The sequence below is a fragment of the Aulonocara sp. 'chitande type north' Nkhata Bay genome, linkage group LG9 (assembly GCF_057382095.1).
Source record: "Aulonocara sp. 'chitande type north' Nkhata Bay isolate Kocher_YH1m ecotype deep benthic linkage group LG9, A_spYH_male_GT1.1, whole genome shotgun sequence".
Classification (NCBI taxonomy): Eukaryota; Metazoa; Chordata; class Actinopteri; order Cichliformes; family Cichlidae; genus Aulonocara; species Aulonocara sp. 'chitande type north' Nkhata Bay.
This window is the reverse complement of record NC_141352.1, coordinates 2,990,307-3,006,598: the sequence shown is the minus strand read 5'-3', so window position 1 is coordinate 3,006,598 and position 16,292 is coordinate 2,990,307. Positions and strand designations below refer to the sequence as shown.

General features: G+C 44.5%; 1 protein-coding gene across 11 annotated transcripts in view; it reads left to right on the top strand.

Annotated features, from left to right (window-relative positions):
- The window catches only part of LOC147321429 (uncharacterized), a 120,728-nt gene extending 104,654 nt beyond the window's left edge, over positions 1 to 16,074 (top strand). For 5 of the 11 annotated variants that reach the window (XM_086305355.1, XM_086305350.1, XM_086305353.1 and 2 more), the window contains 9 exons: positions 556 to 730; positions 818 to 880; positions 3,592 to 3,884; positions 4,614 to 4,670; positions 6,516 to 6,608; positions 7,288 to 7,369; positions 7,493 to 7,605; positions 11,281 to 11,473; positions 11,636 to 11,767. In XM_086305355.1, coding sequence (XP_086161481.1) covers positions 556 to 730; positions 818 to 880; positions 3,592 to 3,884; positions 4,614 to 4,670; positions 6,516 to 6,608; positions 7,288 to 7,369; positions 7,493 to 7,605; positions 11,281 to 11,473; positions 11,636 to 11,643 — 1,077 coding nt within the window. In that variant the 3' untranslated portion in view covers positions 11,644 to 11,767. Of the gene's footprint in view, positions 1 to 555; positions 731 to 817; positions 881 to 3,591; positions 3,885 to 4,613; positions 4,671 to 6,515; positions 6,609 to 7,287; positions 7,370 to 7,492; positions 7,606 to 11,280; positions 11,474 to 11,635; positions 11,769 to 11,803 lie in introns of those variants that run through there. The other 6 variants (XM_086305349.1, XM_086305358.1, XM_086305359.1 and 3 more) reach the window with 6 other exon arrangements.
- The last annotated feature ends 218 nt before the right edge of the window (positions 16,075 to 16,292 follow it).

Sequence of the window (16,292 nt, the reverse complement as noted above, 5' to 3'; positions counted from 1 at the left end):
GGGTCAAATGTTGTTGTGAGTTGGCAATAAAATAGAATAAAAAGTTCCATTTATTAATTGGCTTGTCCACTTTAATGCCTTGTTCCCCAAAAAGAGCAGTCAACCTTCTGTCAGCCTCTTCTGCTGAGCTCCTTAAAGGTAAACACTGTTGCACCAACAACATATTAACAGCCCTGATGGAGCTGCAGGGGTGCAGGGTGACTCATGTTGCAGGACGGCTCGGCTGAATGTGAAGGTTAGCCTGCTCTGAGGGTTACAAGAGGCAAACACGCTGCTGAGTGAAATGTGTAACCATCGTTGAGGGCTTTGGGTCCATATCTTCCGCCAATTGGGGCAAAATCTTTGACCTGAATATCTCAGTGAGGCCAGCGAACATTTGCTGGACTGATCACAACATCCAGGCACACTGAAGATGCTTTGTGACCTAATTTGCTGCTGCCTGTTTTGTTGATTTGATATCCCTCCGCAGATGCTTGCCCATATTCATTCGTTTCTTCTCTCTCTTCCTGGATGACATATTACCTCGCCCAGATTTATTTTTCTCTTTCTTTTCAGACAACAACAGAGAAGCGCCCCCTAGTGACAAAGTCCAGCACTGCTGCCTCAAATCAAACAGGTTCAGCCAGCAGAAACACGTCTGCTGCCACAGCAGCCAGTAAAACCACTGCACCAGTGCGCACGGCAGGATCTACTCGCACCACTACCACTGCTGCAGCCAGAAAGCCTCTGGGTATGTGTGTGGCTTTCTTTACACTCGGTTTATTTATTGTGTTGATAAATTACACGACTGACAAAGGTTTAAACATTTTCTTTTTAGCCTCTAAGACAGACAGCAAACCAGGAGAGGAGAAGAAACCCAGCGCCCCGAGGACTTCGACAGGTAGAAACCACTACAGTGTCCGACCTTATTAGACTTTGACTTTGTCGTTAGTACGAGCAGAGCAGTTTCATTAGGCCTCGCTCAGAGTATTAGTTATATTCTCTCGGGCTGGCTCAGACGCCTGCGTGTAGTCTCTTTATTTTCCTTTGTTAGTACATGTGTAAGCACATGTTTGTGGCTCGGTCATTCTAAGACTTGCAGATAATACATTTAATAATAATAATACAGTTTATTTATAGGCACATTTAAAGACCCTCAAGGTCACCTTACATTAGTGCAACAAACAAAAGAAGGTAAAAAATAGACTAAGACGGAGTCACAATGAAGTGCATGCAGTTAGAACTGTTGGAGAAAATAAAGCATGAGGACTCAGGTGTGATGGGGTTGAGCAGAACTATCCGTGGCCACACTTATATATACAGTATGGGTGCAGTGAGAGTCTGCCTGTGCCACCTTAGAGCTACCGAGTCTTCTGACACGTGGCACAGACGAGTAAAACACGCCCACTAATCAGCTGAGTGCAGCGAGTACGGGCTCGGGTTCTGTTTGGGTTACAGCACTGCTTTAACTCTTTATGGCACAGATTCAACAAGGTTCAGCTGGAAACGCTCCTCAGAGGGCTTTGTCCTTTTTTAGATGACAGCATCATACAGATCTCCTGCTCCACATCCAGCTCAGAAAGCTAACGCTAAGAGCAGAATGTGCTTCAGCTGTGAACCGCTGATACGTATGGATCCGACCTTTGATGCTGTGTACACCTGTAGTTTAATCCTGACCCTTCTCAGGCTCATCACACCAGGTTGTTGTACAGTCTGTTTGTGAGCTCGTGTGAACTGTAGCCTGTTTTGTGTTCGTTGCTGACATGAGGTGTGGTCTTCTGCATTTTTCAGACCGGTCTCTATAAAGGCCAACCCATCTGGCACCGACAGCCAGGTTCAAGGTCACAGTCGATCATTTTTCTCCACATTCAGATTCTCAGTTTAAACTTCAGCTGGTCATCTTGACCATACCTGCTTGGCTAAGTGCTTTCAGTTAGTTATCTGCATTAACAAGCTGTTGAACAGGTGTACTGAAGCCACTGTGTACAGCTCGTCCGCTCGGGGGTCGACACTGTGGTGCATGTTCTGTTCTCAAGATGGGACAATACTTTAGTTAGAGTGCTGCACAGTCCAGTGTAGATACAGACAGTTGTATTGCAGTTGGTATTGATGTGATGAGGGAAAGGATCCCGTGGTACTCCGCAGTGCTCCTCCCATCTGTGCCGTCTCTTTGCATATGTTTCTCTCCTGTTTCTTCTTCTCTGTAATCCTCTCCTCACTTCGCGTTTGTGGCTTTTCTCCTGCTGTTGACAGAGTAGTTTGTTTTGGCACCAGGAGAGCTGTCAGCAGGACTGCGGCACCAGAACGCACTCATTGTGTCCGACCGTGACAATGCTGGGCAGGCTTATGCAGAGGGAGGCTTTACTGCTGAAAGGCTCTGGAGAGTTAAAAACCTTCACCGCAGCAGCCTGTGGATTACTGTCCCCTTGCTGTTGACAGGAGTTTGCAGCTCTTTGCTGATGCAGCCTCAGCTCGTCTAAGCTGCCAGGGTTCATGCAGAAAGTCAAATTACTCTTTAGAAACATGAAGGCGAGGGGGAGGATTTCCTCCGTTAAATATGTCTTAACGGGAGCCGGAGATATCCGACAGGCTCTCGGGGAGGACTGACAGCAGGACACGTGGTCCAGGATGCCTCAGCGCTCTGAAAGAAGAGTTGGCATACAGTCCAGCCCAAAGTGTGTGAACTGACAGATTTGAATTGGTGCAAATGTTGCACTGCATCAGTGCAGGCTGGCTTAGGATGCTGGAGCTAAAGTGTCTTTACTCAGAGAGGATTACAGCACTGAAAATCAATGGTGTTTGAATATCTCCCCTTTAAAAGATACGTGTGGTGACTGTACCAGAGAAAAGGATGCAGACGGGGTTTTTGCACCGCTGTATATTTTTCTGTAATGTTAATTTTAGGTTTTTATGCTAAGGTTGATAACGGGCAGCGTTGTGTGTTCGTTATTAGCCCTCATGCGTCTTTGAGAAGACGCGGCGCAATAATGTCGGAACTCTTAGTCTTCCTGAAAACGCATCTTTAAGATGCTTAACAGAGAGTTTAACATCATTGGAAATAACCGAGCTTTACATTAAGAGCTGTGCATTAAATATAAAGCCAGAGGTGATTATCCTAGCTTACAATAAAGACAGGAAGTCGGCTTGTAGCAGTATTTATACACTGCTGCTCAGAAATTCAGGGTCAGATGCTCGAACCACCTCAACTGGCTCCTTTCCAGTTGAGCCCTCCCAGATGGTTGAACTTCTCACCCTCTCACCCATCTGTAAGGGAGAGTACCCGCGATCTCATCCTTCTGGTCACTACCCACAGCTGGTGACCGTAGGTGAGGGTAGGGCCGTAGATCGACAGGTAAAGTGGGAGCTTTGCTTTCACTCTCAGCTCTCTCTTCACCACCTCAGACTGGTATAGCGTCCGTGAATCGCTACCTAACGTGGTGGAGTGGTTTGTGTCGTCCGGGGGCTCCTGCCTTGGATATGCATGCCCACCATATTTTATTTTGCTGTTTTACCCTCTTTTTTTTTCTAAGTCTGGTTTGAAAAAGCTGCGATCATAACTCCAGTTTGGCAGAGAGATCTATAAAGCTCTGTATAATTATTTTCTCCCTTTAGCTGACTCAAGCAAGCCTAAGACCACCACCACCCGCAGCACTGCCTCCACCACCACCACCACTGCCTCCCGCACACGAACCACAGCAGCCAAACCAGCAACGCCATCCTCCGCCGCAGGCACGGGGCCAGAGAAGAAGCCCCCGGTGCCCCGCGCCCCGCGGGCCGCCTCTTCAACCACAGCGACCACCGCTTCCCGGAGCACAGCTCGCCCCGCCACAGCTCCCGATGTCCGCAACGTCCGCTCCAAGATCGGCTCTACGGACAACATGAAGCACCAGCCCGGAGGAGGGAAGGTAGGTCTTCACCGCTGTATGAGTGTGGCATGTGCTCTCTGACACCGACTGCACATGGACTAACAGGAAGTGGACTGTGCAACTCTGATTTCACGTCTGACGCTGACCTCTTGTGGGTTCCTACCTGTCCAACCCACTAAAGCCTATCAGCTCACTCACTGAAGTAAAATGGTCCCCATAGTTCTGCTTCTTCTCTTTTTTGCGTGGGATTTCCTCTGCATGTACATCTACTGTCATTGTAGACACACAACTTCCATCAAGGCTCTTTAGAAAGAGGATGGATGTTTAAAAGGTTTACGACACTGGTCTCGTGTAGTTTTCTGTGAATGTCAACAAAATAACAGCTAAGATATGAGATCAGGCGGTCGTTGCTACAGGAAGTCCAACATTTACTTGATGGACAAAAGCTGATTAATTTGCAGTAACACAGAAAATTAACCTTAAATGATCATTTTAAAAATGCCATTTCATTCATTGGTTCTGTTGTTGCCCTGGTTTCACAGTCCGATGGTGTAAACAGCAGAGCACTGAGTACTGTGGAGTCGATGGGGTTGATCGGGTTCTGCTTGTGCATGCACTCTCCACTCTTCCTCGCTCCCCTCCTTCTTTTGTCCCCTCACTCCTTACCTTCACCGCTGTGCTTCCAAACAATCTCTGCACTCTGACCTCGTCCTCCTGTGTTTTTTAACGAGGTGTTGTTGTTGACCCTGTGTGGACTTGTCTCCCCAGGTGCCTCCTTCCTCTCAGAGCAGGGGTTTCACCTCCAAAGAGAGCAGCCAGGGCAAAGTGAGTTCCCTCTCCATCCTCCCACCATGACCCTCTTTTCTGTTGATATATTTTCCAGTTGCCTTTCTCTGCTTCTCATTTCTGTTGTTTTTTTATTAAGTCGACCCAGTGAGAGCACAAGAGCAGGCTAGCCAGTATACTGGAGGCTCTTGAAATTCCACACGCCTCCTGTTCTCTCAGTTTCTCCCAACACGGGCATCAGACGTGTCTGTGGGGAAATTAGTTATCGGATTATTTATGGTCAATTTGTAATTAAATTTGAACCCTCTGCTCATTAATTAACCAAGATAATTAACCCTGGCCTGGGGTTTGAAGCAGCTTGTGAGTTAACACAATGCAGAGAAGCTGTTTGAAGCAAGCCGCTGCTCTCCCAGTCTAAATCTGTAGTTTGTGGACAAAGATAAAACGTTCGATTCCAAACGTGTTACGATCCATACACCATCCAGGGAGTCTAAATGCATTTTTCTCAGGTTCATTGCATTACAAAAGTGACAGAAGCACACGAATTATTCTTTGACCTTAACTCATTTAAATGTTAACTGTTAACGGGCGTCCGAGTCACTGAAGTCCAGATAAAGATCAGTCACACATGGACACAGTCACCTGCACATGATTGGTACGTGTGATCATTACCTTAGGCTGTATATAAAAGATGGGCATGGCCAGTGTGGGTCCACCCACTGATCATAATTTACACATGAACACCATGCTGTGTTTAGTGGGACTTTAAAAATAGACGTTTACAGCATAAATTCATCAGGAACGTGCTTACTGAGCTCACAGACTGCAGTGCAAACAAACTATGTTCTGGACCCAGACAGCTACAGACGTCATCTATGGACCTTTCAACTTTTCAGCTTGTTGCTCTTCTTCTTTTGTTTCCGTCTTATTGTAGGTCAGGGTGACAAAACAAATAGAAAAACACCAAAAAACACAAGTTGAATAAAAAACAACAATTGTAGGAAAAACTGCAGCAAAAGCTTAAAATTAAATCAGAAACAAAACACGAGTGTTTCTGGGACACAAAACTAAATGAACTGCACTCATTACAAGTAACATTCAAACATGCTGAATAGAAGCAGAGGACTCATCGGTGCTGTGAGGGAGGTGCAGGTGTGTTTTATCGATGTGTTTCATATAATACTGTAGATACATGTTGACCTTTAGCCTGTTAGCCTGTTAGCTTGTTAGCTTGTCACTTCTCGTGTCCCCAGAAACGCTTCTGTTTTCCTTTGTGATTTAGTTTTTAGCTATTTCTGCATTTCTTCTATTTTTCACGTGTTTTATTCGACGTCTGCTGTGTTTCATGAGCTTTTGCATTTTTCTGTCTACTGTTGTTTTGTTAAGGTGTGTTTGACCTCTCAGGGCCACCGTACTAAACTCATTTGGATGCAGAATGTGTGTGTTGGGTCTAGCAGTCTAACCTGACGTATTGTAAATAATATGTGTGTTTTAATTCTTGGTGTATGTTTAGTTCAGCTAACCAACGTGTGCGGCAGCGTCTCCGTTTAAAGAGTTTAATGAGGGTCCGAGACGTTCACGTCTGTATGCTGTGCTGCATGTGTGCGCTTCATAAAGCAGGTTCGGTGTGCTCTTTGGGGCCTTCAGCTGTCCTTTTCTCCTGGTGCTCTGTTTCCATCTTATTTAAACAGCAGCGATGCTGAACCTCGCTCCGCCTTCTATCCTTTCCTTTCTAACCCTACCTGTGATGGTGACTTCTTCCTCCCTGCACTTTCTCTTCTTGTTTCTGCTTCTGTTCTACCTCACCTCTCCTCTATCATCTCCTCCCCTCTTTTCCCTCGCTCTTCTCTGCTCCCCTCTTGCTGCTATGCTGTGTCCATATAGGTTCAGATAGTCTCCAAAAAGCTGGACTTCAGCCACGTCACATCTCGCTTGGGCTCCAAGGACAATATGAAGCATGTTCCTGGTGGAGGGAATGTAAGTACTGTCTGGCCCACAACCAGAGCCCACATGTCCCGGCCAGTTAGTCTGATATTTAGAGCCCATTAAAATGGCTCGAATGAAGGGAAGGCCACAGATGAAATGCTGTAAGAGAGGCACAGTGTAAAGAAGAGAAATGTAAGACGATGTTCGTAACGTAAATGCTGCTCTTGGCTGGAAAATGGAGCTTTGTAGTTGTTGGCATGCTGGCCAAGCTTAGGTACAAGCCCCTCCCCAGAACCTGCTTCACACTCCCGCTCGCTTCCTTAAAGTTGTCTTGTGTTGTCCCGCCCTCCCACTAACCTACTAAACCCTACTCAACCCAACAGGAGCCTCTGCCCTCTGATTGGCTGTCTTGGTTCTGTAAGGACAAAATCACTGAGAGAAATCTGGGGTTTCTGGTTTCCTGCAATGATGCTGTGCCAAGCTCCTCCCTTTAGTCTCTGTCGTGGGTTCAGCACAAACATATTTCACAAAAAAACATTTTTCTACAACACGGACGAAGAAACTAGAAGATGCGGTTTGTTCAGCGTGCTGTTTGTCCTGATGCTGGTAACTCAAAGTATAATCAGGACGTTGGGTTTCTTTTTTCTGATTGGTCCTTTTATTCAACCACAGTCGAGCATTTTTACACGAATCTGTGGATTAAAGAAGGAACATTTGTGACATTCAACAGGTGCAGATTCTCAACAAGAAGGTGGACGTCAGTAAGGTGACGTCAAAGCTGGGCTCCAAGGACAACCTTAAGCACAAGCCTGGTGAGCTAAACCTGTGTGCTCTGAGTTTGCAGTCATAAAACAATAACAATGAATCAATACATCAGCACTACAGGCTGTCTGTGACTGCACGAGCTTGCATCTGCGTACATGTGTGTGTTGCAGGAGGCGGCGATGTGAAGATCGAGTCTCACAAAGTGAACTTTAGGGAAAAGGCTCAGTCCAAAGTGGGCTCCATGGACAATGTGAGCCATTCACCTGGAGGAGGAAACATCAAGGTGAGATCGCGAGCCACAGCCGTGCACGCTGTGTTTACGTCTCTCTGAATCCACTGAACTGTTTCTGATCAGTCAACAAACTAAAGAGTGAAAACAATGAGCGCCAGCTGCAGCTGGGGTGACTCGCTTTCATGAATAAAGAAAGTAGCGCTGTAACAACAGTTACAGTTAATATGAAGGACAACTGGTGAGTCAGGGTTTGGTACAACACGACAGAAAAAACAAAGAAACGTTTTTTTAAATTTATGTCCACAAATGGCGATAATGGCCTTTATCCTTACATTACAGCACTAACACACTCTCATCCTCCCAGTACGGACATCCACTGTACAGTGCTCATATTAAACAAAGTAACAAAAGTGCTTCTGGATGTCAGCGACAGGGTACATGACCTCGTCATGGTCATCCCTGACTGGAAGCAGAGAAGCCCCGCCCACCTGCTATTCACTAGTGTTACAACCCAAAGCAGACCTTCAGTACAGAACGCTGCGGCACCAACAGCTCACACATTACTCCAGTTTTGGCTTCTCTTCATTGGTTGTCAGTAAATTTTAGGTTTCATTTTAAAATAGTAGTTTTATCTGTTAGAGCTCTGCACGGTGAGGCTCCCCAGTTTATCTCTGACCTGCTGAGCACTTAGGTCGTCAGGTCAGAGGTCACTGTTGGTCCCACGTACAGGCACCAAAGCTGTGGAGCTCTGTTGTCTTTAGGCTGTACAGACTCCATCGACTCTTTGAAAGAGCAGCTGAAGACATTTCTATACAAACAAGCTTTTAATTAATGTTTTATATTATTATTTATATTTCTGGTTGTATTGTGAAGCACTTTGTGATTTGTATCTGTGAAAAGTGCCATTTAACTTACCGACGAACTGGGTTTGGTTAAAATCACAACCTCCGATTTACCCTCTCAAGGCCCAAAATAAAGAGAATATTTCAATCATGCAACCTGACACACAGTTTTCTGCTGATTTCATCCATATTTAACAGTGAAAAAAAAACGCTCTTGGTATTAAAATGAAGTGACTGCACCCGTGTTTCTAAATCCCTCATGAGACTAACGACACTTATGATAAATGAATAAAATAAGAACAATATAGATTTTTTTAACCTTATGTATGAAAGCTGCAGTTTCACAGCTTTTTGTGCGAGCTGTCCACTGTCAGCAGGGCACAAGATCCAGGCAGATATGAATCCAGAAGTGAGACTTGAGGCAGGAGCATCAGCCCTGGTCTCAAGGCTAACTTTGCTTGTAGCTTGTAGACAACAATTGTTGTGGAGTTTATGTTCTGGGAGCTCGAGTCGACATAAATCAACTTCTCCTCACAGGGTGAAGCAAGGACATTTAAATAAACAGTCACAACTGAATTTAAGTTTAAAAAAGACCGAACCTGCTTCTTCAGGATTGTCTTGGCTTCATTCTCACAGACGTAGGATCATTTCATCAGAAGAATAATCAGAATAAAATAATAATTTATGAAAAAATCCCGTCCTGAAAATCACTGACACGTGACATCAGAACCTTCTAAAACTGCTTTGCATCTGATGTCTCGCAGCATCGCCCTCTAACCCTGACCTCTGTCTGAAGGACACTGTTGTGAATTCAGTTCCTTCCGGTCTGCATGCGTCTGCATGTTAGTATTTAAAAATGTGTTACATCGTGGGATTACTTGTGTATCGGGGCAAAAAATGAAGACTCTGGCTTTTTCCGTTGGTCTTGTTCGGCCTCTGTGTTGGTAATGACATGTAAGGTGGGATGGCCTCACACACCGGCCTCGAACCCTCCTCCCTGCAGCCAGCTTCCTGTCTCCTGAGCTTGCTGTTGTGAAAGCGTCTGGATGCTCCCCCAGCACATTCAGAGACACAGAAAGCAGCCGTGACAGATAAAGGGCCCATTTTTTGGTTTTGGTTTTTTAATAAAAACTGAAAACGTTCAAAATGTTCATGTTACATAAAAGAATGGATATAAATTCACCAGTTCATCAAATGATAATGATGTCACCTGTCCCCTCAGCCTATGGCAGCCTGTCTGTTTCATGGTCACCACATCGTCACATCTTCATCCTCATTCACTAGTTTGCTTGCCCGGTCATCGTGATCTTCGTGATCATTGCTACGAATAGAACAAACATCAAAATAAGAGAGCCTATTTTTAGCACTGATTTGCACAGCTTTGTAAAATGTATCTTTATTTTGGAAGCAATGAAAGGATACAGTTTCCCCTTTTTCCATTCTGCAGAATCCAGATTTATGCAGAACCTGAACCTTTGCAACCGTTGCACAATCCCATGTTTAGTGTCTATTACTGCTCCTTCATTACAATGCGCACACACACACACACACACACACACACACACACACAGTCTCTTAGGCGTCTTGCCTGTGGTCGTTCCGTGGAAGGGAAACTGTTTCCTGGCTCATTTCTCAGTGTGTTCCCAGCTGTTCAGGCATCTTTGGTTCATTCTGACAGGTTTTGATTTTTGCTTTTGGAGAAATTGTTACAGTGACATTAAATTCGTCCAAGATAGAATAATGTTCAATTCAATTCAGTTTTATTATGTAGCTCCAAATCAGCAGTCAGCAACAGTCTGCTCATGGATCCAAACTGGGAGCAGAAGAGGAAAGCTGAGAGCTCGACTTCAAAAACTGTAGGACCCACGACTAAGGCTGCAGTGTGAGAGTGAAATGCTCTGTTGGGTTGACCTTTAACCTTATTATTAAAGAACTTGTGTGTGAGGAGAAGGGTTTTAAAGTGGGTTTAACTGGGAGAAGCTAATGTTGGCACTTTGTAGAGACGTGTCCTTCACATTACATCAGCTTTGTTCGGTGATGAGTTTGACTTTCAGTTATATTTCTATCATTGCATTCATTGGGCATGCTCAGATGTTATTTGTAATATTGTATTCTTAAGTTGTTGTTTTTTGGGTCTTTTGTATTTCCATCTCTTTTCCACTATGAAAGCTCTGAGTTCCCAACCAAAGGGGAAAGGATCCACTTTCCATTACTGATCCAGTAGTTTTACCTCAGAGTGCAGCACTGGGGAACAGGTGGAACAAGGATTTTGCCGAGATCATTCCTAAAGCTGTTTGCACACATTAACTCAGGACACTGCAGTGGAGTCCTCACTGACAGTCTGACCATCAGGGACAATTTCAGGTTCGTAACCTGGTGAATCTTTGGGGAAAGGACGAGCACACTTCTGGTTCCACTCCTGAATTAATTCCCTTTTGGACGCTTCATCTGAAAATAAGTCACCTGCTGGGGAGACCCAGTTCTCATCACCAGCGCTGATCCTTCACTGAAGATGCTAACCTGTACAAGTCTGAGGACTATTTTACAGAATATCCTGGCAAAATCTGTTATTTCCACCTGTTTTTAAGTCGTAAGACAGCAATGTAGGTTAAGTCGTTTTTCTCGCTGAACCTTTCAGAGCTTCCATACCTCACCTCAGTCTGGCTCCACATCCTTCTAGCTGCATTAATCAAATTCTTGTCATCCAAAAATGTCTAAATAAATTACTCATAAACTGCTGTTTGAAGAACTTCATGTTGCTGTTCACAAAAAAGTTATAATAATAATTAAAACTTATAGTTTTACGTCTCAGCCATGATGATGGAGATTTGGAGCCAGGTTGTTCCATCCCCACCAATTGACACATCCTGCTATGTGTTTCTAGGCTGAGGGGGCACAGGAGGCAACAGAGGGGAGTGGGGACCCCCTGAGTGGCAGCCCTGCCCCGGCCCCAGGCTCCGAGCCAGGGCAGGCTGGGGGCCCCGCTGCCCTGAAGAATGGGTTGAAGGACGGGGCTCCCTGTCATAGTGAGGGCCTCCAGGAGCCCCAGGCTCTGGACTCACACATCCCAGAGACAAGTAAGTATGTGTTGGTGTGTTAGTTTGGGTGGGATCCCCACATAGTGAACCAGGAGGAGGCAGGAAAGGTTTGATGTACTTGTCCTGCTGAGCCGAGTGTCTGATTGTTGTGCTGTCTGCAGTCCAAAGCTCCTGATCACATCACCATCTTTTATCTTACAGGCATCTAATTCTGCTGTCCCTCTGCCCTCCTCATTTCAACTCCCCCCCCCTCAACGTCACCGCCTCCCCCTCTCCCACCTTGTCTTTCCTGTTTTCCTTCTTTGTTCTTGTTCTCTCCCCCTCTCCCTACCTGTCCTCCCCTCCTCCCCCCAAACGTTTCTGCTTTAGATTGAGTCTTTCAAGCTCAACTTCCGCGAGAATGCTCGCTCTCGCACGGACCACGGCGCTGACATCGTCACCTGGCTAGCCCCACAGGACAACAACAGTAACAGACCCCACCCACACGGCTCCTCTTATTCCCTACATACCAGCTACCACCAACAGCAACCGACAACTCGTAGTGTCTCCCTCATCGAGTCGCTGGCTTCGGTCGGCTGCGTCAGCTCCCCCTTCGCCCCCTCCTCGCTGCAGCTCCAGGTGGAGGTCCAGGGGGTCGACCGCAGCAGCTCCTTAAAGGGATCGTGACCGTTGTGACCCCTCTCAATATCTCTAACCTGCTATTGCTACATTTTGACCCATCGAGTAGTTCCATCATGCTTTTCCTCTCACACTGATTGTGCGCCGTCACCCTCGCCCTGCTAGATTTGGCTGAGTGACTGTGTAGACTGTGCCTGGTGAGAGGCGAAGGGGAAACGAGGGCACAGTAAGGTTTTCTCACATTCTGGGTTTTTGCTTGGATCCTCTTCACCCCACAGCCTTGTGGCAGACTGTGCTCTCCATCACCCTCCCCCAGTAGCATCCGCACCCACAGCAGCGTCAGCAGCAAGTCACTTCACTCATCTACTAATCAGCATGGAAACCCTGGCTTCTCTTTCCTTTGTGACTCTAGGGGCTGTTTGTTACCTGCATCCACTTACTCTCTGCTTCAGTGACATCATAGTAACTCATCTCACCGTCTCCTCCTCTCTCTTCAGCAACACTTACCATAAACGCGCTGACAAACAAAATAAAGCTAGACAACATGTAGGCTGTTTAACTCTTTATTCTCTGTGTTTGTGATGATGTGTTTGAGTGACACAAATCGTGTAAAAATGAGCTTCGGTGTTCTGCTCATCTTATTTCTTGCGTCTTTCTTTTTTTCCTTTCCTCCTCCTTCATTGATTTTTAAAACAAAGTTGTATTTATTTATAGTGTCTTCCTGCATAAGCAATACAACGGGCGGTCGTTTTTTTTTTTGTCTGATCAGAAAATCTTGGAAACACGCACAGGTTTTTCTAAACCAAGACACACAGTGACGAAAGAGATTCAGAGGGAGAGAGGACGTTGAAAAAGCAGGCGTGGCTAGAAGCGTGAAAAGGGTTGTTTTTTTATTAATGGCAAAATAGCAGGAAGCCTGTAACCTGAACGTTTCTGAAACGTAATAGAGGAAGTTGAAGTTCAGTCTGCAGCCCAAATGTGGATGAGGAAATATGAAATATGTCTGAAGTCGAAGGAGCTGTGTGTATCGTATGTGCCTCCTGTCATTTTGAAGTACAGCGAATGAGGCTGACCCAGGCTCTGACCTAAAACTGCTCAGAGGGAGTGAAAGGAAATGCCAGGAGAAATCTGGTGCTGCTGTTAAAAGGAAATCCTGTAAGTGACCCTTTCCTGATAGTGCTTCTTGTCCCATTCAGGTGTGTGAGGATCATGGTAGCATGTTGTTTGGCATTTGGCTAAAGCTTCAGCTCCTGTGTCCTGTTGGAACAGCAGCAGGGACGATGTGGCTTTATCCTCTTCTATTGTAGCAATGTAATCAAATGTTGCCTTTGTAATGCATGGCCAGATAATATGACTCTAGGTTAAAGGCTGATGTCCATTATGAAAGTGTTGTGGTTTGGTCAATTAGTGTCGAGATTAGCTGATTTATGTTTTAAAGGAAACAGAGAGGAAGAACCAGTTTGTAATCTTTGTTTCCCCTTTTTAAAATCATGATTGAATTTCACAGCTGACCACAGATTTGTATGCACCAACTCCGTGGCTCAAACACACACACACAGGTCAGCCACTGTCAGGATTTAAAGAGGGTTTCTTTTGTTTGTTTGTTTGCTCTTTTGGCTTTGTCAAACTGATTCTGTCAGCAGTCATTAAAGTAATATAACAAGGGCTGGGTATCATCTGAAACTGATACCATACATCTAACTGACTGGCAAATGAAAATATGATAGATCAAAACATTATCTCATAAAGTTAGGATGGGGAACGTGTTAGCAAACATAGCATGCCCTTTTCAGTCCATGTAATACGTCTTAGCTTAATAAAAGAACAGCATTTTCTTTTTATCTTCGACTCAACCAACTCTTTAGCTGCTACATGCTACAGTTAATGGCTAGCTTTTTTCACCACTCAGCTGCTAACTGTACTTGCCTCCCATCTGGTGCTTTTTTTAAAACTGCAAACAGCTGTCTGCTGTTATGTCTGAAAACAGGGTTCATGACAATGAAGTAAAACAGCAAAGTTCCAAATTATAAAACCAAAACAATGCGTTGAAAGAAGCTAACAAGCTTCTGGTAGCTAGCAGTAGCTACCATGTTTAGCTACCATGTTTGAAAATGTTACCTCACTAGCATGAGAGGTTTGTTTGTAATTTTCTGTTGATATCACAATAAGAAATAGTGCTGTTAATCCTTTTGGCCACAATAATCTAAGCTAACATTGTGACGCCGCGAGGTGAAACTCATCATGTAACTGCCAAAATGTTTGAGGTATACCCGACAGTTTTCTGAAGAACAGTACTTACGTTTGAACTACTCACACAGTTGTTTCCAGTCTGTGTTTGCAAAGTCATTGTTTTTGTCAAATGTAGCAAAATTCCCAAAAAGCAAAATGCAAATTCAGCTTCATTAGGCTCTTCCTAGCAATAGCATCCAACTACAGAAACACAGAGGTTTTCAGTGCAAGCTGACACTAAAATCTGTGATTTGTAGAAAAGCTCTGATGACATTCTTTAGCACCTTAAAGCTTGAGTGTATCAGCGAGGGTTGACTGTTATGGAGTGGAAATAATGAGGAATAAGTGATCCTTCATTCTGAGTGAGCTTTTGCAGTAGTGTGAATGCCCTCTCTCTTCTTCTTCAGCTGTTAATCGATTTAGTCATCGGTAATTTTTAACAGAAGTACAGGGACGGGAAGTCAACCAATGTCTTTGGAATTGTCTTTGGGAATATTTCACATGCAGATGGTGGCGCGTTAATAAAAGCTGTCATCAAGCAGTTGAATTGCTTTGTTTGCGCCGCAGCAGCTGTCTTCTAGCAAAAAGCTTCCTTGTGCCTGTCCCAACTTCTTCTAGCTTTGCTTTTCTCCCAGAGTTTCTACTTACCAGTACACGGGTGTACAGATGTGCTCTGTAGTCCTCTTCATGGCCCCTAAAATATAAGAAGTAAGCAAAGTAGATACCAAGCAGGGTTGGTTGGTGGGGAGTTTTCCAAGTACCCTTAAGGAAGCATCATAACTATTATGGCTGTTTTTAAGAACTGCAAAAATAAAAAGGTCTACCTGTTTTTATTGAAAGGGGCCACCGAAGTAAAGAATGTCTTTTGAGATATAAGTGCAGTAAAGACACAACGTATGCACTCCTGTAGCTCTGTGGGGGGCGTGCTCATCTGATTGGAGGGTGTAAAATATCAAATTTGTCACAGCCACTTTTACAGACTGCATCTCGCCCAGAATTGAGACTCCCAGTGCAGCACTTCTTCAAGTCTTTCAAATATTATAGCAGATGATTTTATTTTGAGTTGTCGCAGCAGCTCGATTTAGAAACATTGACGTATATATGCTTAATTATTTAATTAACTGCAGCCTTTTTAACAAAATGTATAGTGCACGCACATGTATGTCTGCACACTATGAAATTATGCTTGCAAGCCCAGTCCTAAGAGGTGAGAAACGTTTCTGTAAGCATACAGTGACCTCTGCAGGTTCATATAATAAAAGAATAAAGCTAAATGGGAATGAAGCTAATGCACCTGAATCACATGCCACTGCATAACAGTGGGCACAGAGGTCCACATACAGGCCTGTCATTTGGACATTCTGCATATCAAAGCCTATTAGCCGCTCTGTTACGGCACTCAGAGGGCAGAGACCCTAAAACGTTCTTATTTGAGGCTGAGAAAATGAACCGTAGCTAACATTTTGGCTTATTTAATAAAAGCTCCTCTGAAATCTGTCCAAGGAGCCTCGTAGTACTTCATCGAACGCTGCCACACTCACATCTGACATGCAAGTGTAACACTAGCTAACGAACACCTACTGTACCTGCAGAGCATGCTGAAAAACTATGGGATGTGTTAGGTAGACTTACTCTGTCATTTGAAGAACCTCCTTGTTTTTGTTTTGTTTTTTGCGTGTGTGTGTTTGTTTTTCATAATTTGAATTTTATTTTTCGGTTTGGAAAAAAATGTATTGTGATTACTTGTTAATTAGTGATGTGATAATTAAACAAATAAATTGGACTAAAACTCACATTTGATTTGATGTGTTTTGTGTGTATTTCATTCCTCTCAAGCAGGTACGCCGAAATTAAAACAACAGAATATACAGAAAGTTTAAAACATGAGACACATCCAGACCATTAAAGTAAAAGTATGTTGCTAGTGTGAATTGTAGGCTTTGTGTGAAATGCTAAACGAAACAACAGCTCACAGTGGACCTTGTTGTGTGGTTGTACCAGGACAGGTAAG